The 22,179-nt window shown below is 40.3% G+C and overlaps 1 protein-coding gene across 1 annotated transcript; it reads left to right on the forward strand.

Moving 5' to 3' along the window:
• Window positions 1–1,730: 1,730 nt before the first annotated feature.
• Window positions 1,731–13,632, forward strand: VIP (vasoactive intestinal peptide). Its single transcript, XM_053382202.1, has 7 exons — window positions 1,731–2,007; window positions 3,636–3,756; window positions 8,002–8,142; window positions 8,422–8,526; window positions 10,033–10,170; window positions 10,673–10,793; window positions 13,255–13,632. The coding sequence occupies exons 2-7, from the start codon at window positions 3,650–3,652 to the stop codon at window positions 13,261–13,263; spliced, it is 621 nt and encodes a 206-aa protein (XP_053238177.1). The 5' UTR covers window positions 1,731–2,007; window positions 3,636–3,649; the 3' UTR covers window positions 13,264–13,632.
• The last annotated feature ends 8,547 nt before the right edge of the window (window positions 13,633–22,179 follow it).

Below are 22,179 nucleotides of genomic sequence, written 5' to 3' on the forward strand. Positions count from 1 at the left end.
ATATAAAGTGGCCAACATAAAATGAACATATTGATATGAAATTATATACATAATATTATAAAATGAAAATATATTAATGCAAAGCTAATATGTTATTGGGGTGACCGTGGCTACTGAATGGTTGGGAAAAAGCACTTTGTACTTGATCAGAGACCTGTGATGCCTGGCCAGCTTGCGTACTGAGAGAAATAGAATTAAAACAACAGTTCCACCAAAGTAATGAAAGCAAACCTGGGGGGTGAGTATACAGCTGTCTTCTAAAATTTGCTATTACAGAAACTGTTTCTTTCACTGTGCAAATGGTGATCAACCTGGAAGGCATAAACCTAGCTGTAGGAAATGTTAAAAAATTATGGGTGGGGGCCACAGGTGCCAACTCCCTGGGGCCCTGGGTGCCTGAGCACCCACAAATTCCCCATGAACGGGCTGGGCATCCACAAATTTTGATGCCAGGGCCATGCATGCTGCATGGCACCCACAGCGCCAGGCACTCACAGTAGTGGGGCCAAGTTGGCACCCCTGGTGAGGATAAACCTCTAGGACAGATAGTCTGTTCTCTACATGCCTGCTGGGAAATTGTCCTGCTGAACATATATCTTTCAATTATGCTTATATTTCATATGTTACAAGCCACAGCCTTTGGAAGAGGATCTGAGGTGTGGCTCTGTTGAGCCCTCACTCAGATGAAGTAACATTTTTTGAGTCCAAGGCTGGGAATTTCATTGAAACCTAATAGGTCTATCTGGGGGGAATTTTTCACTTTACGGGTCGTTTCCTCTTTTTCAGCACCAAGAATTGGCCTCATGTTCTATGTGTGTTTCCCTTTACAATAAATAATGTTTAACCAGCTAATTCTGAGGAATCAGTGATACAAACAAACTAGAGAGTTAAATGTCAGCCATTATTTGGTTTAGTTTATGGGTACAAGTTTTGACTAATGCTTTATTAGCTGGGATTGCTGGAATGGGCAAACACGTTGGGTAAAATGAGAGAGAGAGCAGCGGATGGCAAGTAGTCCTGTCTTTGAAAAGAAAGGGTATTGAAAAGAAAGGATATCTGGCAGAGTGAAGAAATGGGAATATATGAAAAGTAAAATATTAAAAAGGAACATCCTAGGTATTATCTGCTCCAGTGTAGAAATGTAGAAAATTCTATTAAGCAAAGCACTTAGGTTTGCTTTCTGTGTAATATGAAAAGAACCTTTCGTATACTTGGATTCAGCCTGATGTCAGTATGTTAAAATCAAACATACACAGTACTGAAACTTAGTTGTTCTTTGATCTGAGAATTTAGAAGTCAAAGAAATAGTCGTATGTCTTGAAATTGATATCAGGATCTTCTGATATTTCTTGCTCATCTTCCAAAGACAAGTCAGGGAGCTCTGGCTTGGCAATTTCCCTGAAATTAAAAGAATTGGGGAGAGAAGAGACCCACTATGGGTAACTATGACTTAATGCTCTGGGTTTCTGTTTTATAAGTCCCATCTTCCTGAAAGCAGGATTTGTGTCTTAAAAGCTGCATTCTTTGCCCAGTCCAGTGTTACTCATGTTAAGTCATTCATCAATATAGCAATAAATCAATTTAAACAGAGAGGAGGCGGGGGGGGGGGCTTCCCATGAATTAAATATGAACTTCCTTTGTCTCACAGCATCCTGGACAAAACAATCACAGACATTTCCATTCATCCCCTTGGGAGTGTGACGTCTACAACGTAACGTGATTGCTCTTTTTGAAGCGGAAAAGTGGTCCTGTGTATATAAACCCTATAAGATGAGGCTGCTTGAAAGGCTGCACAGAGTGCACTGAAGGGGGAGAGAGGCATTCGCCCAGGAAGGAGAGCTGCTGAAACTTCAGACCGGCAGTTAGAGGGAGCAGAAACGGACAGGCACTTTCCTTGGCACATTCCTGCTCAGCACCTGAGGAAGAAACTTGTGGAGCTGCCGAGGGAATTCAGCACTTCGGAAAGCTCCTAGTGTCACCTGCCTTTGAGGTTCCTCTTCCGGCTTTGTAAGTAAAAGTTTTAGGAGTTTCCCTTTGTGGTGCTGGTAGATTTCAGTTCAGAGAACTACCAGACTAATGTTTGTTTGTGGCAAAAGAAATACGGCTAAAAAGTTTCTATGCACAGAGTGGAACCAAATCTGTTTGAGAGATAATTCTTCTTTTGATGCCTTTACTGATTAATCTCCCAGATAACTGAAGTTGTTTCCTTTGGCCTCAGGAAAAATAATCAGTATTTCAGATCCGCTCCTGCTTTTGATCTTACTTCCGGCTGATATGCTTATGGGAGTCCCTGCTCACTACTCTTTTTCTATTTTATTATCATAATTTTGTTTCTCTTTCTGCTTCTTCTTCTCCCATATGCAGATTTCTTGAGTGTGAATTGTGTTGCACATGACCTTTCCTCTGAAATTGTCCACTTCAATTTCGCTGGCATTTCACATGGATTTTATTCTTAGCAACATTCTTGGTATCTGATGAAGGGAATGCAGCTCCCCCTTCCACACGAGGGGGGGGGGCTTTTGTGTGCAGTTGCTACTGTAAAACAATGAAAAGAGATGCCTTTGCATGAGAATGAATGAATTATCGTTACAGCCATGTGAAATCCCTTTCCAGCTCATTAGTGCCTTGTCTCTAGTTCCAAAGCCCTTAAAGTGGAAGTTCTGGACCTGTTCCCAGTGAATTTCAACGGTATCGCCGAGTAACTGCTCCTGGGTTGCAAACAGCATTTATTTACTATCTTGATTCAAAGCTGTAAAGAGGAACTGCACTTTTTGTCTTCAGCTGCGGTCCTGTACATTTCATATGGTCCTGTACATTTCAAATGCTCTGTACAAAATAGTATGATTTTATATGCTGAATTATATACATGGTGCATTTTCAGTTGTTAAAACAGTAAAATACATTTAGGCTCAATAAGAAAGTAAGTCAGGTGGCAGAAATATCAAAGTTATATGGTCATATTTTAATACCAGACACAGGAAAATCACTATGAAAATCAAACTGATTTAAATTAACATTTTGACCCCAATATACTATTAACAAGGTGATTTCTTCTGTCAGTCTGTGTACCTATCTCCTTCTCTCTCTGCTGGCTTGCATGTCAACCCTTTGACTTTTTTTTAAGTTAAGCTTCGCTGAAAGCTTCTAAGTAACTTATACTGTGTATCTCACCAAAATAAGCACTTTTAATGCATGAAGAAGTTGATCTGTCAAGGCAGCAAAGAATCATAGAACTGTAGACCTAGATGGTCATCTAGTCCAACCCCCTGCAACGAATGGTTGTTGTGATTCATCTTCTCATTCATACAAGAATCATCCATGCTTTTGCTACCAACTGCACATTACTTATCTCACAAGGAATCTGTCATAAGAAACTTATTTGCCTCTCTAAACCTTCTTGTTCAAGGACAATTCCTTAACACCAGGAATCCAAATGATTTTGCCTAATTAATAATATTTTAAATTAATATATATTTTTAATATTTTGAAATGTGCCCTACAGTGGTCTTCCTTTGTCTATTCAGAATTACCAATTTCATGTTTATTAGGCCACCCTTTGCCATGTCTTTTTGTTTATGCAAAATTTGGGCATTGACAACAAGAGGTTAACATTTTTTAAAATTATCTTTGTCCAGGCAGGTCCACAAAGATGGAACATGGAAGCGGCCCCCAGCTTCTCCTCTCCTTTGCTCTCCTCTATGTTCTCTGCACTCAAGCACTCGCTTTACCTCCTCTGGGAACATACTCTGCTATGAGGTAAGGGTTGCTCCAGCTAAGCCTACCTAGAGAACAGCATGATTTGCAAATCCAACAGGAGATGCAGATGTCACAAAACTGTAACAAAAAAAACCCAAACCCTCCAGTTTGAAATGCTCTAATGCTGCCTACCTTGCAATGACCAACCTGAATGTGCTTAGGAAAATTTGCAATATCATTTTACTTGGACTAGCCAAAAGGAAACTGAGCACTTTTTTGAAAACTTAACTTTGGGCATAGCTTGACTGGATATTTCATGTATGCTTTTATGCCTTTTGTTACTGACTCTCACTGTTTCATGCGTAAGAGGCTAGAAATAGCTAACTAGTTCAATACGAATGGACAGGAAGAAATGAGGACATATTTACTTGGCAGTAACTTTGATAGATGTTAGTCCAAAATGTTCATCAAATTATTCAGTTCAGTGCCCTTGAAAAATCATTGAGATTCCTTGCATGCAATGGAAGTGCATCTGCAACCTTGTAACACCTAGCCAAAGAGTGAAAATACGATGGCTTTCTTTACCATTTGCTTTATCTGCTTTACTTCCATTCCATCCTTTTATCACAGCCTTCTCCAACATAGAGCTCTCCAGATGTTCTTGGACTACAGCTCCCATCCTCCCTGACCACTGGCCATGCCGGCTGGGGCTGATGGAGTCTGAAACATCTGGAAAGCCCCATGTTAGAGAAGGTTGTTTCATCAGAATTTCAGCATTAGTTCTTACTGTGTTGAAATTGCTGTTGTAAGCTTGGTGTGTTCTAGGATCCATGCCCAGAGTGGCTGGGATACAGTAAATCATCATAATCATCCTCCTCCTCCTCCTCCTCAAGGGCCTGACTTTTAGCTTCCAAGGGTCCTCTCCTTATGAAAGGATGCAGGTACACACACACACACACACACACACACAGCAAGAAGTGGGGACAGAGGAAAAACAGTCAGGTGTATTTCAAAGCAATCTGTCCCAGGGATAAAAGATAGCTCTTTAATAAGCATTTGACATAGACTTGGATATTCTTAAAACCACACATGTTTACTGCCCAGTTACATATTAAAACTCAGAGAAAAATGTTTAGTAAATAAAACCAAGGGGCATGTTGCCTGAACACTATCTACATATTCCAGCCACAACAGGAGAATCTTTAGAAACTAACTAGAAGATTCATCCATTCCCTCTTCGTTCAAAAGCACTCAAGAGTAGAATATAATAAACTCATACAATATAATAAACTCACCTATAAGTGGGGTGGGATCACACTGGCAGATCCAGCACCCCAACCTACATACTCTCAACTAAATATCTAACAGTAAAACAGAGAGCCAAAATAAAACTTTGTTTTATAACAGACAAGAAGACCTTGTGTATATCAAGCAAAGTCTGTCCTAAGCCTCCTGACTGCTCTTCTGCCAGGAAACATAAAACCTCTAGCTTTAGTTCAGCTTCCATTACTACAAATGTTTAATATGGACTATTATATGGAAGAAGAATATAAATCCAGATCAACATGTCCACAATTATTGGTTGCATTCATACTCTATCATGAGCTGCTTGAGTATTAGCACTCAACAGTCTAGGGTCTAGCCTAGTTTAGCGGTCATTAGCAGTGAATGCCAGCCAACTAAATGTCCAGCTTCAAAAGCACATTTATGCTCTAATAGCTTGTTAATAGGCACAGAAGGGGCATGGCAAGATGAAAGGCGTTCTTGTTGAATTGTGCTTTTGAGAACGGCACTAGTTTGTCAGAAACAATTTGGGTCTTTCAAAAGAGGATCCAGATATTCTTGTGTTTACCATTAGATCATGATTAGGACTGACAGAATGGAATTCCATACAAAGAGACAGCCAGGTTGAAGTGAAACATAGGTAATATTCAGCAAGTGATTTTCCATCACAACTACCTTGGTATTTAGTCTGTGATAAAAGGAACATATTACTCAGGGGTGGGGAACCTGTTGCTCCCCGGATGGTATTCAACTACAACTCGCATCATGCCTGACCTCTGCCTATGCTGAACTGGGCTGATAACATTTTTGAGTCCAATAACTTATGAAAGACCATTGGTTTCTCATATAGGACTTAAAATATTTTTCTCAACCCTGTGCTTGAAACAGACATCTTATAGAACATAATCGTAAGCTCAGATGTCAAATCAACGCAAAACCGTCATTACAAAGGACTTTATAGCATGTCTATGTATTCAACACATTGGAAAATTCAGAACTGAAGCAGTTCTAGAATCAAAGGGCTGGAAGAATCTTAAAGTGGGCATCATGGATTATATGTTTGCTATAAGTAGCACTCAGTATTGTCCATGGATCTTACCTCAGAAAGAATTTTATGTTGAAGAATCCTTAGGAGAAAAATGGCTTTTATTAAAGCCCTTTCTGAGAAAATTTGGGAAAACAAGTGCTGGGGGTTATTTCCACCTCTTACCAACCCCCAGGAGCTTCAAGATCCCATTGTAGATTTTAAGTGAGCATTAAATGTCCCCCAACTCAAGTTTTTTTCAGCAGAAACATGACTTTCAACATCATATCAGAACTAGGACGCTCTCTTCCTTTAGTCACATCACATATTAGTTTTAGAATTTACGCTGGTTATCGGGAAGGGTGATTGTTGAGAGTGAGGGAGGGTGAATGTGTCGAGGTGGTGGTTGACTGAGGAATTTTGGTGGGGACTGAGTTGAATGGGTCTTGATTTATCTGCTTTATATACAGTATTATTTAATTTTGGTGTTTAATTTCCTTTGTAAACTGCTTTATGATCGATTCTGATAAAAAGTGGTATACAGATACTTGAAATGAAAAGATAGAAGCAGGAAGGAATATGGAACTAGTCATCTCAAGCCAGAGATGGTTGTCAGTTTCACAGAAAAAAGTTAGCAGATATTCAAACAACAATCTTTCTGATCTTAGTTTTTTCTTACTTCCTGTATATATCCGATTGGGTCACATATTCAGTCCTGAATAGTTCAGTGTGATTACCCTGTGGTTAATAGTTGGCATGCTATGAATCACTTTGTCCAACCATTGTTTCGAAACATCTATTACAATTTAATTGTTTTATTGATTTGTAGTTTGAGATTATCATTCATTTGAGATTATCTATTGACTACAGTTGTCAAATCAGCCCTGGGAAGCCAAATGTTTGGCCAATTCAGACACAATTCAGTGATGTTTGAAGGTTCCCCAAACTTGTCAGGTAAATTATCTAAAGAGACTGCTGGCTGGGGGTTTGATTTTATGAAGAACAGCACCAGCAAACTGAGGAGGCTTCTCGTTTACATTTGTGTATTCGTACAAGGAAACATTCTTTTACTTACGGAAAGCCTTTGGGGGCTCTGTAAGATCCTTTGAAGAAATGGAGTTTCTTCAATTGTATAACATTGTTGGAGCTTGATAACAGGGTGGTCAGGTGAAATGGAGGACAGAACTTCGACACTTTTAATAGTTTAGAAGAGGGAAATTTGGCAGGAATAGTTTATTATGCTAGCTACATGTGCTAGAATTTCCTCCTCTACACAACTGTTAATGGTGTAGGAATCCTGTCCTCTTTTATACCTGGTCACCATACTTAAACCATGGCAATTTGACTTTTGCATAGTGTTCTAATTTCCCTTGTCCTGCTCCCATCATCATGTTTGAGGCTTATCAATATAACACCACAGGGACTGCCATGTGCATGCATTTATACAATAGGTTAAATTACAGACCAAAGCTGCAATGCTATAAACATGCACCTGGGAGTTGGTCCATTTGTGGTCAATAGGACTTACTTCTCAGCAGACATGAATAGGATTGCACTATAAAAATCTCCTTTTTGCACTGAAACTCCCTTAGGTCATTTACTATGGTTGTGATCAACTGAAGTTAACTACTTTGAAGTCCTCTTGATTTGAATGGGAGAGCTCAGTGTACCTAAATCTCTCCCATTGGCAGGACCATGTTTTCTGTATTATCTTATCAGCACATAATGAAATCATTCTGCATGTATAACTGTTCATTGTGAAGTCTGTACTGAAATAATTGAAAGAGTAGGGACATCTGCATGATATGGACACAGTTTTAAAATATCTGCAATTGTGACTAATATTCTTCGTTGTCATAATGAATGACAATAATGATTTCATTTATGAATTGCTTACTATAGGCGTCTTATAGTAATAGTCAATCTTAACCTGGGAGGCGGTTGTAAGAATTCTCTAGCATCTTCAAACATTGTTTTCTTTTCCTCTTCTTCACTAGATTAGGAAACAGAATGCCATTTGATGGGGCAAGTGAATCTGATCATTCTCAAGGTTCATTAAAATCTGAGGCTGACATTTTGCAAACTACACTACCTGAGAATGACAAGTTCTACTATGATGTGTACAGAGCTATGGATAGGTAAGGCATTTTTTTTAAAAAAATCTAATAATCATTGCAAATCTGAATGCTGAACTGCTTGTAATTTCACTGAAGCTTTCTGACCATTCCTCTCTCCTTATTTCATGGCCTTTAAGCTATGTTTGCATTACTAGAATTATGTGTTTGGAACTGTAAGGATCCACGTATCTTTAGCTGCAGTAACTATATGGTTGTCTGTACATTAGCTGTAAATATGAAACTATATACAATCTTGAGAATGTAGGTCACAGCTTTTTACTGTAGGACTTTCAATTGCAGGAACACAAGACATGCCGATGGACTCTTCACAAGCGGCTACAGCAAACTTTTGGGTCAAATTTCGGCAAGAAAATATTTGGAATCGCTTATAGGAAAAAGAGTTGGGTTAGTAACTATTCCTCCCAGTAACTATTCCTCCCAGACTCAGCTGGTTTCCCCTACATTCCTCTTAAATACCCACATTCCACTATGTTTGAATTCAAACATTGATCATACGATCATCATGTGTTTGTATTTTGTTGGCATCTATCTTGGGAGAAAATGGAGGAGTGCTACTTTGGGGGTGAAGCTGAACGGCTGGAGAGTTACAGTGCCTGCTGTGGCTGTAGAGATTGATGTGGGAGAGACATGTTTTGTTGCATCTGGGGCAGATGAAGTCATCTGGTTGTGCTGCTGCAGGTGCACCATGATGTTTCTTCTCTCTGTGCTCCTTCCAGCACTCATTTCTCCTCTGGTCACTGCTAGCAGGCCACCCCAGTGTCTCCACTGTTCTGAAAGTGAAATCTGACAGCCAAGTTTTTAAAGTTGGATATCCATAATTGGAACAAGCTTATCCATAACTGGTACAAGCAGTATGCCAAAGATGGTGGGAGGGATGTAGTCTTAGCTTTGCTTGCATAACATCCCTGTTCAGTTCCTGATATCTCCTGTTGAAGAGTCAAAGAATCATAGAGTTGGAAGGGATCCCAAGGGTCATCTAGTCCAATGCAGGAATCTCAGCTAAAGCATCCTTGACAGATAGCAAAGAGACTGCTAGCTGGGAGAGCTACTGACAGTCAAAAGTATAAAGGCAACTCCATTTCATATTATGCTGTATTTTATCCACCAAGCATTTGTCACTGCTTGTTTTGCTTGAAATCAATGAGAGATCCATGCTTATTTTTCACTGATTTCAGTGGGGTTTTCAAGCATGCTTAACAGTGCAGGACAGAACTCAAAGGTGTCTTTTCAATATTTATTACCACCAGATTTGAATTCTTTCCAGAGTAAATTTGGTTTAGTCAACTAAGTTTTACTCAGAGTAATCCATTATAATTATTTTAGTGTATTTTTGGTTTCTATGGAAGCCGCCCAGAGTGGCTGGGGAAACCCAGCCAGATTGGGGGGGGTACAAATAATAAATTATTATTATTATTATTATTATTATTATTATTATTATTATTAATGGCCATGGCTAACTTTGTCCCACTGATTTCAGTTGGTCTATTCTGAGCAAACAATAGATGAAAACAACTGTAAGAGACAGTTACAATGCAATTCTATATATGCCTACTTAGAAGTAAAACCCATTGAGTCCAGTGGGGCTTGCTCCCAGGTAAGTGCATATAGAATAGCAATCTTCCACAGACATTTTAAGACCAGTGAAGGGAACCTTTGGCCCTCTAAATATTAACCATGGGGCTGGTGGGATTTGTAGTTCGGCAAAGGTTCCCCACACCTGTGTTAAGAGCATAGGCAAGAAATGAGGTCATTGTATTAATGTAGGAAAAGAAGAGTGAGAATAGACTTTCCATCAGTTACTTAGCTTTCAAGAAATACAACCTGTGGGTTTTGAAATTCTTGCATTTTGATTGGCTCATGTATTAATTGCAAGTCTCTTTTATGTTCAAGAAATAACACTCCCCTTGATGAACAGACACCGCCAGTCAAACGCCATTCAGATGCTGTCTTTACTGACAACTACAGTCGCTTTCGAAAGCAGATGGCTGTGAAGAAATATTTGAACTCTGTTTTAACTGGGAAAAGAAGGTAGGAAGAAAGAGTGCACAAAAGACAGGTGGTTTTTTTTTTTTAGAAGTCTCCAGCAGTGACGAGCTATTAACGCAATCTTCCTTTTAACATATAGAAAAGTGCAAGCGACGTTGTATCACAGCGGCTTTCTTCTGAGGACAATTTATAACAAAAATAGCTTGAAAGAACAAAGATTGTGTACAGAAAGAAAGGGCATCACGATCCAGCCATATTTTTCCATGCTTTCTATAGAAGGCATGATTTAACTAAGAATGTGAGAACTAACCCGCTTGTTCTCAAGCAGCAATTACATAATTATTAACTAAAATGTTCAGCATTATGCCTTGAGGTAAACTGATTTCTATAAAAGTGCTATACATTGTTTTGTATAATAAAGCTAGACAGGTTGAATCATTTTAATAAAGGCTAATGATGCAATAAAATGCAACAAAGGAGAAAGTTTCTAAGATGAATTCCAAGAAGTAAATTAAACTAAATCTAAGCTTCTGCTCTGCCACAGTCAGGAAGAGCTAAACCCAGCCAGCCTTCGGGATGAAACGGAATTGCTTGACCCTGCCTTCTCCGAAAACTATGATGATGTCACTGTAGATGACCTTGAGCTTCTGAATCACCTCCCATTGGTAAGTCTGAACCAACCAGAGTAACCATCTTACGTTTATTATGTGCATAGTTCATATGTGCCACCAGGGTTTTCCAGAAAATTGCTCTTAATGACATGACTCCCATATGACATTTCTGTGGGAATCACCTCACAGGAAGATAATTGCATGGATTAAATAACGATAATATCTGTGAAGTATTTCTAATGAAAATGAGTGGTTTGATAGTGTTAATTCACCTGGCTCACTTGGGTTTTCTCAGATTGTGTGTGCTAAGGCATGAAACCCAAACTGACTTGTTTAATTAGGGTGAATAGTACTGTGTCTCTGAGGATAACTACACTGGCATTTCTTTTAATTAAAACAAAAATAAGTCCACCCACACCTTTCCTCATACCTTTCATGGCCTTCTGATTAGTTGAAATCTAAGTCGCTTCTGAATCTGACCATCTAGTTAGTGGGTAAGCATAAAAAGATTCTTGGCCAGTCTGGTTTATATTCATATTAGTGACACTCACACTGTGGGTTGCTATTTACTAAGGCTGCAGTACGAGCACAAGTTACCTGGGAGACAGTCCCATTGAATTCAAAGGAAGTTATTTCTGTGTAGACATGGGTAAGATTGCAGCCTAAGTGGGTCAAAAGAGGCACTGTGGGGAGGACGTTGACTTCTTATATCACTGAGTACTGAGGATAATATGGGTAGATGGCATGCAATCAGTATCAAACATAAAATGATTTTTACACTTATTAGAGTTTGAATTTGTTGAAGTGAAGTTTTTTTCTGAAGGAGTCCTGTGAAACATAACTTGAGAGAAATTGTGCATTTATTTAAACCATGCATCCCCATCCATCAACAGGAGTGGTCCATTTCAGGATGCCACTAAGTGTGCTCAGTCTCACTAGACTGTACTTTGGGGTTTTGCCCCCTTTGTTTTTTGTTTAAAAGCAATAACCCCCACCCCATTGTTCTTCTGCATAACTCTAAGCATCCTGCTACTTCTCTCTTGTTTCTACTTTGGCTCCAATCCTATTGGGCACTCAACCATCTGGGTTTGCTGTTAGAGGAAATGATGCATCTTATCATTCTTATCTTATTTTGCCATTGAGATGCTTAAAGACAAGCCCCTATATCTTATTGCAGCTCCTATTTGGGCAGTTAAATGACATTATTGGCCATGCCACAAAGATGATTTGATTTACCATGACATTTTCCCAAGGAGGACAAGTTTATTGTTGTCTACTGGCTAACAGCCCAACAACATGAGCCACTGTTGAACAACCAGGGATGGGAAAGCTGTGGCCCACCAGATGATGTCAGACTATAAGCCCTTTCATCCCTGACCACTGGTGCTGGTGGAAGTTGGAATCAGCAACATCTGGAGGGGCCACAGGTTTATCGTCTCTTATACAAAGCCCACAGCATTGGAAGAGAGAGCCTTGTCTCTGGCTCCAGATCTTTCCTGAAAGCAAGTGCAACCATTAGTGATGCTGGCAGAGAATATGAGGCCCCTGGATTGAATAGCCCTGATAGAAATACTAGAAGTTTGGCCTTCTGTCCTTAACCAGGCAATGGACAAGCATCTTCAATACGTGCTTTCCAAGACTTAGCCCAAGCCCTTGCTTCACTTCCATCTCCAGATCATACAACCGATTCTGTAGGCCAGCAGTAGGGAACATTTAGCCCACCTGATGTTGCGGAACTACAACTCCCATCAGCCCCAGCAAGCATGGTCAATGGCCAGGGATGATGGGAATTGTAGTTCAGCAATATCTAGAAAACCAAATGCTGTCCGCAGCTGCCACAGACCATCAGTAGGTGAATATCCACCTATTAAGGTCCAGTTCCAGCTCGAGTCTTGGCGCTGACAAAGTGGAAGTCACATTTAGAAGGTTTTTATCCTATACACTGACCTAAGTGGGTACAGTGCCTGTGTTTGCATATGGCTGCCACCTGAGCCACACCTGCCCCAGACATTTTGCTGCCTGAGCTGAAAGACAAAACTGCCCTCCTGTTCCCACCCATTCCACCAGTTGACTTGTACTTCAGCAATGATGATGTGATAGTTTTTTTGCTACACCTGTGGGTGGCCTGCTAGCTTGAGGAGCATAGAGCACACACAGCTCTGTTCTTCAAGAGAAGGGAATGCTCTGAGGGCTCAGAATAAGTGTCACGAAGTGGGAGACTGTTACATCAATTGTATACCATCAGAAGCATTGCAATAGCAATCATGGTTCATTTGATTTCTTTACGTATAGTGCAATCCTATACATCTACTCAAAAGTAAGTCCCAAAGAATTCAATGGGACTTACTTCCAGGTAAGTAGGCAAAAGACTGAGTGAGTCACTCAGACCCATTTCTAGCATATGCATTGAGAACTTTTTTAAAATTCAGGATTACTGTACAATTTTTTAATAAGTGTTACCATCATTTTCTAAATTAAAGTTTCTAAAGTACGTGTTATTTTTCTCTCTCCCTAGAATGTCTGAAGACAACTCTGTAAAAAGAAAAAAACCCTGCAAAAAAATCCTAAAGATGAGATCAAACTATTTTTTTGAGTTTCTCATAGTATTTCAAAGAGATGATTTCCGTATTTAAACCAAAACAGATATATTGTGAAGTGAAAATTGTGATATTTTTGTTTCTTATATAATAAAAATGGATGTTTACACTGTAAATATTACTTTAGAGTGATCTACCTAAAGCTGTACATATGTATGCTAGTTTTAACTCACAACAAATCCTATGATCTCTTATGCTGTAAATCTGTTATTTTGATAACTGCATTTCAAAGAAAGACAAGCAACGCACAGGACAGAAAGTACATTAAACTGCTGCTTATGGCTGCATATACAAAATCACTGTATGCTGATTAATTGCTCCTTAGCACTTAAACTACTATCTTGAACTCATGATCTGGATGGGCAGAGAGTGAGCTTTCTCACTTTTTCAGTGCAGTGATGGGGATACGGCACGACTCCAAATGAATTAACTATATTCAAATTGCTGCTTCACTATACTTAGAATTGCCTAAGATGAAACTGGAGGGGGATATGTTGAAGAGCTCTTCTAAAGCAAAATGTTGGTAGGAATTTAGGAGTGGTGGTGGTGAAATATTTTTCAGTACAATTCATAACACTTATCAGGTGCGTTTCATGTACCCCTAAGGTGCCATTGAACCCTCTTCTCCCTGCCAGCAAGATTCCAGACAATCTGGAGGGGTCTCCTAAGGCAAAATACCTGTAGGAATTTTGAGGACACTGAAAAGAATCTCAGCCAGATGAGAGACATTTTTAAAACTCCCCACCCCCAGGTTTAGTAAATGCCCCCCCTCCAAATGTAGATAAACCTTTGTGAAAGACTACCAATTAAAGTAAAAGGGCACAACACTGGATGGATTTTTTCCATAGGCGACTGCATCATTGTTGCAAATTCAGATTATTTTCATAGCCAACCAAACTAAAGTCAGATATATATCCTGTATATTTATAGGTATCTTTTTCCATTTAATGATATAGCTACTGGGCTACCAGAATCAATGTAATCCCACAATTGCCAAAGGTGAACGCTTCCCCTTGATTTGTGCTAAAATCATGGATGCTAGGATTAAAGTGCATTTGACATTGTATATGTTTACCAATGAAAGTATTCCATATATATATATATATATATATATATATATATATATATATATGTAGGACTGGAGACACTTTACTATTTTTTTCCAAAATGAATGTAACCGATGAAATATGCAGACAATAAAGACATTTTATTATCACTGCAAATATCATTGGTTTGATTCAGTGCTGCAATAAACTGGGGAGTTGTCAGGTGATAGACATCACCCTAACTCTGTTATTTCACGAAGCAAGAGAACAGGGGTCAATACAAAGTAAAAGGAATAGCACTTTTCAAAGCAAGCTCACACCTTGCATTAACTGACCTTCTGCAATGCCTGAAATAGTTCCAGGAACTGCTCCAGTACAACAGAATGGTCTAGACAAGAGCTGCTCCTACCATTAGGCAATGTGAGACAGTGGCCTCAGATGGTGTATTACTTTACCATAGTTTTGTCTTTACCAAAGTTTTGTAAGCTCCCTTGTACACATTCATTCTGCAGCTGTGGATGGGGGGCAGCACTACAAATGCAAGCCCCACCCGCAAGGTCCCTGTGTGTGTCACCCTGTGTGCTGAGTCCCCAACCATCTCCACGTTAAGCGAGGAAGGTGTGCAAGTGGGCATCTCAAGCAACGATCTCTGCTATAACAACTGTAGGAGTGTTACAGGAGTGTTCCTATTTTGCTCTGTGAAATTATGGCGTGTATATGGCCATCACGAAAGAGGGGTGCCACAAAAAGCAGAGGTGGAATAAATGGCACTCACATAGAATATTTGGTTCTCCAAAACAGTATGAGAAACTCATAGGTATCCAGCAGCTGCCTTGGCATACTCCAAAGAAAATCACTTGATTTGATTGAATATGCGAAAGCTGCTTTTCCAACAACTAAGCTGATGTGAAAGAAGCTCAGAGCGTTAACAAATATGAACAACACTTCCTAATTCAAAATAAACATACAATAAAACTATAATTAAAACAATGAATGCAGCAAAGGGAAAAAAGCAAAATAGCACAAAACACCAGTCATAAGAACATAAGAAGAGCCTACTGGATCAGGTCTATGGCCCATCTTGTCCAGCATCCTGTTATCCCAGTGGCCAAACCAGATGCCTGTGGGAAACACGGAAGCTCAAGAGCTCTCTCCCCTCCTGTGGTTTCCACCAACTGGTATTTGGAAGCATTACTGCCACCAACTGTGGAGGCAGAGCACAGCCATTGTAGCTAGTAGCTTTCAACATAACTGTTCTCAATCAATTTTTCTAACCTTTTTAAAGCCATCGCTGCTTCCTGTAGGAAATTAATCAATCCCACTGGATATAGCTTAGGAATGCCAATTAGCCATGTGCCAAGAAATGGGGGGGGGGGGTTGGATCCACTAAGACTTCCTATCTCTCACCTAAGGTGTACAGTGGTACCTCGGGTTACAGACGCTTCAGGTTACAGACTCCGCTAACCCAGAAATAGTACCTCGGGTTAAGAACTTTGCTTTGGGATGACAACAGAAATCGTGCTCCGAAGGCGCGGGGGCAGTGGGAGGCCCCATTAGCTAAAGTGGTGCTTCAGGTTAAGAACGGACCTCCGGAACGAATTAAGTTCTGAACCCAAGGTACCACTGTACACACACCCCTCCCCTCTCTCACCCAGAAGAGGAGGCAGGCTCCACCAACAGGGTCTTGCCCGGGGGTAGAATATGTTGTGGGGCAGGGGCAGAAGCTTTGTTTTTATAAATTTGGCCATGGGGGAGATCCCGTTTTTCTCTGCCATAGCATTCATCACATTTCCTCAGGGTCAAGATGTGTGCAAGTTTGAGAGCATTACAAACAGAACATCCCAGAGACTAAAATGCAATCACACAACTGCAGTAAATAGATTGCAGCACCCATCATCGCTGACCATATTAGCTACCCAAACTTCAAGGATGTTAGAACATCTGCTTTTGAGAGAGAAATTCAGCATCAAACTGCATGTTACACATGAACGCGTGTAAGGAAATCCCAGTTGTCCAGCTCCCATTTGAAGCAGCATCTACAGGTTGCCATTTGAAACAGAGAACCAGAAAAAGCATAGGGAATGCTTAAGCTTTACCCACCTGCTCTTTTCTGCTGCAACTCCCACAAGCCCCTTTGTCCCTCTATCTACAGAGTTTGGAAAAATAATGTGTAGAGGAAAGGTCAGTACTCTTGACTCATTGGAGAGAGTAAGAAAGTAGCCCACTAGGGTTTAACTGCATGTGATTTGTTTGTATTGTGCATTCGGTGTAACCATCACATGTATCTCTGTAACCACCACCCAGAAGTTCTTTCAAGCTGAATATGAAATGATGCTGAATATGAAATTGAATAGATCTGCACCTAAGAACATAAGAAGTCCAGTATTCTGTTCTCAGAGCTGTCAACCAGATGTCTTTGGGGTCCAAGTGCAACAGCGCTGTCCCCACTTGTGATTCCAGCAATTGGTATTCAGTAGCAACCTGGCCACTGAGGAGAAGCTAGCATTGCACACCTTCTCCAGTCATTTCCAGCATGCATCTAAGACACCCTGCACTGCAGCATGAGCCTAGCCATCTCTACAGGATGATTTAGTGATGGATTTCTTGCAACAAGCAATGTGTTGGGCTAGGCAGCCTATAAGACCCCTTCCAACTGTGTCCTTCTGACGTCAACTGTGCTCACTCGAAGACAAGTGTCTGCAGGCAGCACTCCAAACCACACTTATTGAGAAGTCAGTGTCACTGATACCAGTGGGACCTGCTTCCAAATAAACATGGCTAAGATTGAGATGCACATTTTGTGACAGTCCATTGTTATGAAAAGGGAATCTCATGTTCATCACTTGTAGCATTTGTTATCTATGGCAAAGCTCACATTTGGGTGTGAAGAACACATTTTACAAGGTCAACCAGCTGACATTTTCTTAATGTCACCAGACTGATTGGTGTTCCTAAAGCTTAGGGAAGGGCCCTAGAGGGTCAGACATAAAGGGAATCTCAGATTTTTAGAGGAGGAATTGGCTTAACGTAAGTTAAAGTGCAATATGGCTAACATAGGCAAATGAGTTATGGTTAGAAGCTGGGAAGCAATAAGATAGATGCAGTAGATGTTAGAATATTTTGTAAGAATGGGAAAAATTAGATCTGCACTGGAAGGTGGAGTTATTTTTCCAGAAAACTGGCACAAGCACACTGCAGGAAGTGGCATTCTCATTTACAAACATTCTCTGCCTTGTTTCCAAGCAATTCCCCAGCCCGAATTAGTTTGGTTTACTGACTTCTGCAGCACACTGACCTTTTCATAGGATAAGCCCAGCTTCTGTGGAGCCAGCATGTGTGGTCTCTGGAGACATGACTTACTCAAATAGCCACAGATTACATTCAACTGGAAAAAGCCCAGAACCCAGTTTCCTATTGGAACCTCAAAAAATAAATCACTTGCCTATCTGAAAAGCCTGTTCAAGGTTGAAGCAGAGAAGCCGAAATATTGTTTTCACCTAAATCATCTTTAAAGTCTGAGTCACCCTATCTTTGAATTCTAAATGCAACAACAGCTACCGATCCAGGCTTTATACCATATTCTACCACTCTGATGGCTGATTCCCATAGCCTTTTTATGCATGCGTTGATTGATACAACTCACTTTTCAATTTTTTCCCCAGGGCATTCTGAGTCACAGGCAGGACACATTTCATCATTCCCAAGACTGATAGTAGAACTTATATTTGGGCATACTTCTATAAGTCAATAAAGGCCTTCAGAGTCTTTACATTTGACTCTGAGGCATTGATCTGCCCAGCCTAAAAAAATTAACAAGATCCCATAACTAGCAGCATGAAACCAATACATTGACACTACCAGCAACCTTAATAAAAATAATCTTAGTCAGAAGCCAATTGAAACAGATGGGTCTCCAAAGCCTTTCTGAAGGCTGGCACTGATACAGCCAGTTACACATCTCTTAGGAGGATGTTCCAAAGGCTAGGGAGTTGACATGTGGAGTTTCTGCATAATTTGGGGTGTGGCTCCTTCTAGGTCAGATACTTTTGCTGCATCTCTTGTATTGGAGCAACTGGATAGTCTAACTGCACCCATGAAAAAGATAGCACAGAATTATGTGCCTTTAACAGAGGCTTTCTGGGTGTGAGAAGCTGTCTTACACTGATTCAGATTATTTGCCTGTATTGTCTAAACTGGCTGGCAACGCTTTCAGACATGAAGGTGTTTTTCAGTCCCAAATGAAGGTGCTGGGGATTTAACCTGGGATCATCTGCAGGCAAACTGGGTGCTCTACTAGGGTTGCCATATTTCAAAAAGCAAAAACCAGAACCACCAAATTTGTTGAGATTTTTAAAGTTGTAGAGATTTTTTTTTTTTACATAAATGCCAAAAAAACCGTGATTTTTTGATCGACTTGCCTAAGATCCAGGACAAAACGGTGCCTTTCGGAAATTCCCCATAGAAATTCCCCCCAGATGTCAATTCTACCTTTTCAATCCAGACGTATGGTAGCCCTATGCTCTACTGTGTGCTATGGGCAAAGTCTAAATAAAAGAATAATGAATCAATCCTCTGTAGATGGCTTGGTTGGGCTCACAGGAGCCCAATTCTTTAATTACATTACATTCATCACAATAATTATTCACCGAAGGCATTTTAGAGCACTTTTCCTGTGGCACACTACTGTGCCTTGCTGTTACACTTAGGAGAATATGGTTTTTTTTTTAATTTGCAAGGCCCAATACCACCAGAATCTACTTCTAAATGGATGATGAAATTATTGTATAAAGTGCCTAAATTTTTCTAGGTACAATGACATAGCTATCACCACTTTCTCTTTCTTTCTAGACACTTCTTAACCAGATACTGACAAAGTAGATTGAGAGAGAGGAAGCCAGCATATAATGCTTCTGAATAGACAGACAGACAGACAGACAGACTGCAGTTGAAATCTAGCCAAAGCATAGTGTTGGTCACCATTGGTGGGAGGGTGACGGTAGAGCCAAAGGATTTTCAAAAGGATTACCTACTGGATTATTAGCTTGCAGCTGTGCAGGCATAAAGAAATCCAACTGAAAGCACAGCTTGGAAGATTACTCTGTGATTCATTTTGCACTTGAAAGAGGTGAGGGGGCCACAAGTACTTACCCTAATTCTTTCTACCTTAGAAATGGAGCCAACTTTTGAAAGAGACTGGGGTCAAGACAGTGGAATTATCCATAGCAGGCACTACAATGCTAGTCTTTAAATATATTTTCTTCCAAGTGTAATCAATTCAAAGAGCTCATTTTTCTAGGCCTTAATATGGTAGAACAGTGTTTACACGTTACTTATATTTCAAAGAGTGCTCCTCACACGAGATAATTAGGCTGCCTTTCGAGAGCAGAACATACAGAACATCACGTAAGAAGGTCAGAGCAGCTTTTCCTTTTGTATGGGGGTTGTTTGTATTTTTTAAACCCACTCTTTTTCTTTCAGAAAGACCTCATTAAGAACAGCCTATGGGCACTTAAAAATATGAAAGAACAATACTGAATGTTTCTCTGTTTGTGGAATTGCTCAAGACCTACATTAGCTCCCAGTATGTTTCCATACAGCGGCTGTTGTTTCCGTGACTTGTGAGTGAAGGATGGCTGAGGTAGTTTCCCCCATTCTTCTTTCCTGTCCTTTTAAAATACTTTGACAAAGAACAGCTTTTACTATGTGCCTTCTCTGCCCCATTGCTTTGATAGGGGGAGAGAGGAGGTGGTGCAGTGCTTCTCCCCCTGTGTGTATTTTAATACCTGAGTAGCACTGTTCCCTTTTCTCGCCCCTCAGCTGTGTGTGTGTGTGTGTGTGTTTCCCTCTTCTTTTATAGGCCAGCTTCCAATGTGGGGCTTTGATATATTCCATCCCCCTCTCCCCATATCACAGTTGTCTCTGGGAAGGTCCAATAGCTGCTATTATTATTCCTATGACTTTTAAATACCGCCTTTCTTCGAAAGAGCTCTCAAGGTGGTGCATTTATTCCTCCCTTCCCCGCCTCCCATTTTACCTTCACAACAGCCCTGTGAGGTTGGTTAGGCTAGAAGATAGTGAGTAGGCCAAGGTCACCTAGTGAGGGTGATTGCTGAGTGGTGATTTGAACTCTGGTCTCCTGAGTCTAGTCATATATATCTTTAATTTGGGAAGCCATGCTGCATTATAGTAGCACTGCAAACTCAGACTAATAGCTTATCCATAGAAAGGCTCCTTTACTATCCTTCATACAGAGCTCCATATGAATCGTACTAATAGCATTAAATCTCCGCTAGTGCTGTGGAATTATTCTGCACTACGCATCAACAGTGACTCCTGTTATTTGAGATTTTTAATCAGGGTTTCTGATGGGCTGCATATTGTGTTCCGCCTGTGTTTACTTGGATCAAACAGTATGTGGCAATTTTATTTCATCTTCATGGAAGCGCTGTGGTGTGGGAGTATTTGCTGGCGTTTTTGAGCACTATATATACATCTGCTTAATACATAAATGAATTGCAGCTGAATTACTGTAAGTGCCTTTTTTTTGGAGAAATTGAATTTTAACTGTTTTAAAAGAGTATTTGTTTAAGAGGGCAGCCTTTTGTCTACTGCTCTGTCCTTTCTGGTCATAAAACTGTTTTGTATAGATGAGTTGTTCTCTCTTTTCTTTGGTTTGATATGTTGGGATGGAAATGTTTGGGATGGAAATGTTTATCTGGAGTGATTCCCTGCCCCCCCCCCTGCAAGATCTTTGGAAATTACAGGAAATGATTGATTATACCCCAGCCCCTGACTTGTTTGTATGTATGAAAACATTTTAGAGAAGCAAACAGAAACCGCCAAAACTGAAAATTATATAATAATATCTTTATTGTCAATGTACAACCTGTGTACATTGAAATTAACCGAGCCTCCCCCCCCAAACACTCAATCTCATTGCACTCTGTGTGCCTGTCCTACAGCACACCAACCCTGAAAGTCAGTTGCACTATATTTCTGTTCAGCAGCCTACAGCCCACGGATAGAAACTGTTTTTTAGCCTGTTTGTACAATTGATTATATTTCTATATCTCCTGCCTGAGGGAAGAAGATTAAAGAGGTGCTGGCTAGGGTGTGAATCGTCCCTGAGAATTTTTCTCGCTCTTCTAAGGCAACAATCCCTTGCAAGGTCATCTAGCAGGCTCAGGAGACAGCCCATGATATCATGTGCTGTGTTCACCACCCTCTATAAAGACTTTCTGTCCGTGGCTGTCAAGCCAGCTTACCACAATGTGTTACAATATGAGAGGACACTTTCTGTTGTGGACAGGTAGGAGGAGGTCATCCATTGTTGTTTAACATTGTTCTTTCGCAAGACCCTGAGAAAATGGAGTCTCTGTTGGGCCTTCCTAACCACCTGAGTTATATTGTTTTTCCAAATGAGGTCTTCACTAAGGTAAACTTTCTCAGTATTTTGTACTCTTGTGTGGAAGATACCAGGCTCTGATACTATTCATAAAATCTGCCTATCATTGCATGGTCAGTGCTCCACCACCCAAGGGGGTGCTCAAGGGTACGCAGTACCAGCACCTTTTTGTTGTTGTTTGAAAGTGTGGCATTTACTGTAACAACTTCATGGTGAATACTGGCACCACTTTTTCTAGAAAAAAAGCACTGGGCATGGTAAACCATAATGAAGCATTTGGAGCTGAGGCATACAAAATAGGTAAATTTACTCCTACAAAATTTTTTAAAGGGCCACAAGGGAGGAGGAATATAGTTTGAAGAAGGAAACATACCCTGTTTGTTTGATACCCT

Source organism: Podarcis raffonei, chromosome 3 (assembly GCF_027172205.1).
Source record: "Podarcis raffonei isolate rPodRaf1 chromosome 3, rPodRaf1.pri, whole genome shotgun sequence".
Classification (NCBI taxonomy): Eukaryota; Metazoa; Chordata; class Lepidosauria; order Squamata; family Lacertidae; genus Podarcis; species Podarcis raffonei.

Coding starts and splice junctions, on each gene's coding strand:
- VIP (XM_053382202.1), top strand. CDS start 3,650: ATGGAACATGGAAGCGGCCCCCAGCTTCTCCTCTCCTTTGCTCTCCTC. Junction 8,143..8,421: donor GTGTACAGAGCTATGGATAG/GTAAGGCATTTT, acceptor TTTCAATTGCAG/GAACACAAGACATGCCGATG. Junction 10,171..10,672: donor GTTTTAACTGGGAAAAGAAG/GTAGGAAGAAAG, acceptor GCTCTGCCACAG/TCAGGAAGAGCTAAACCCAG.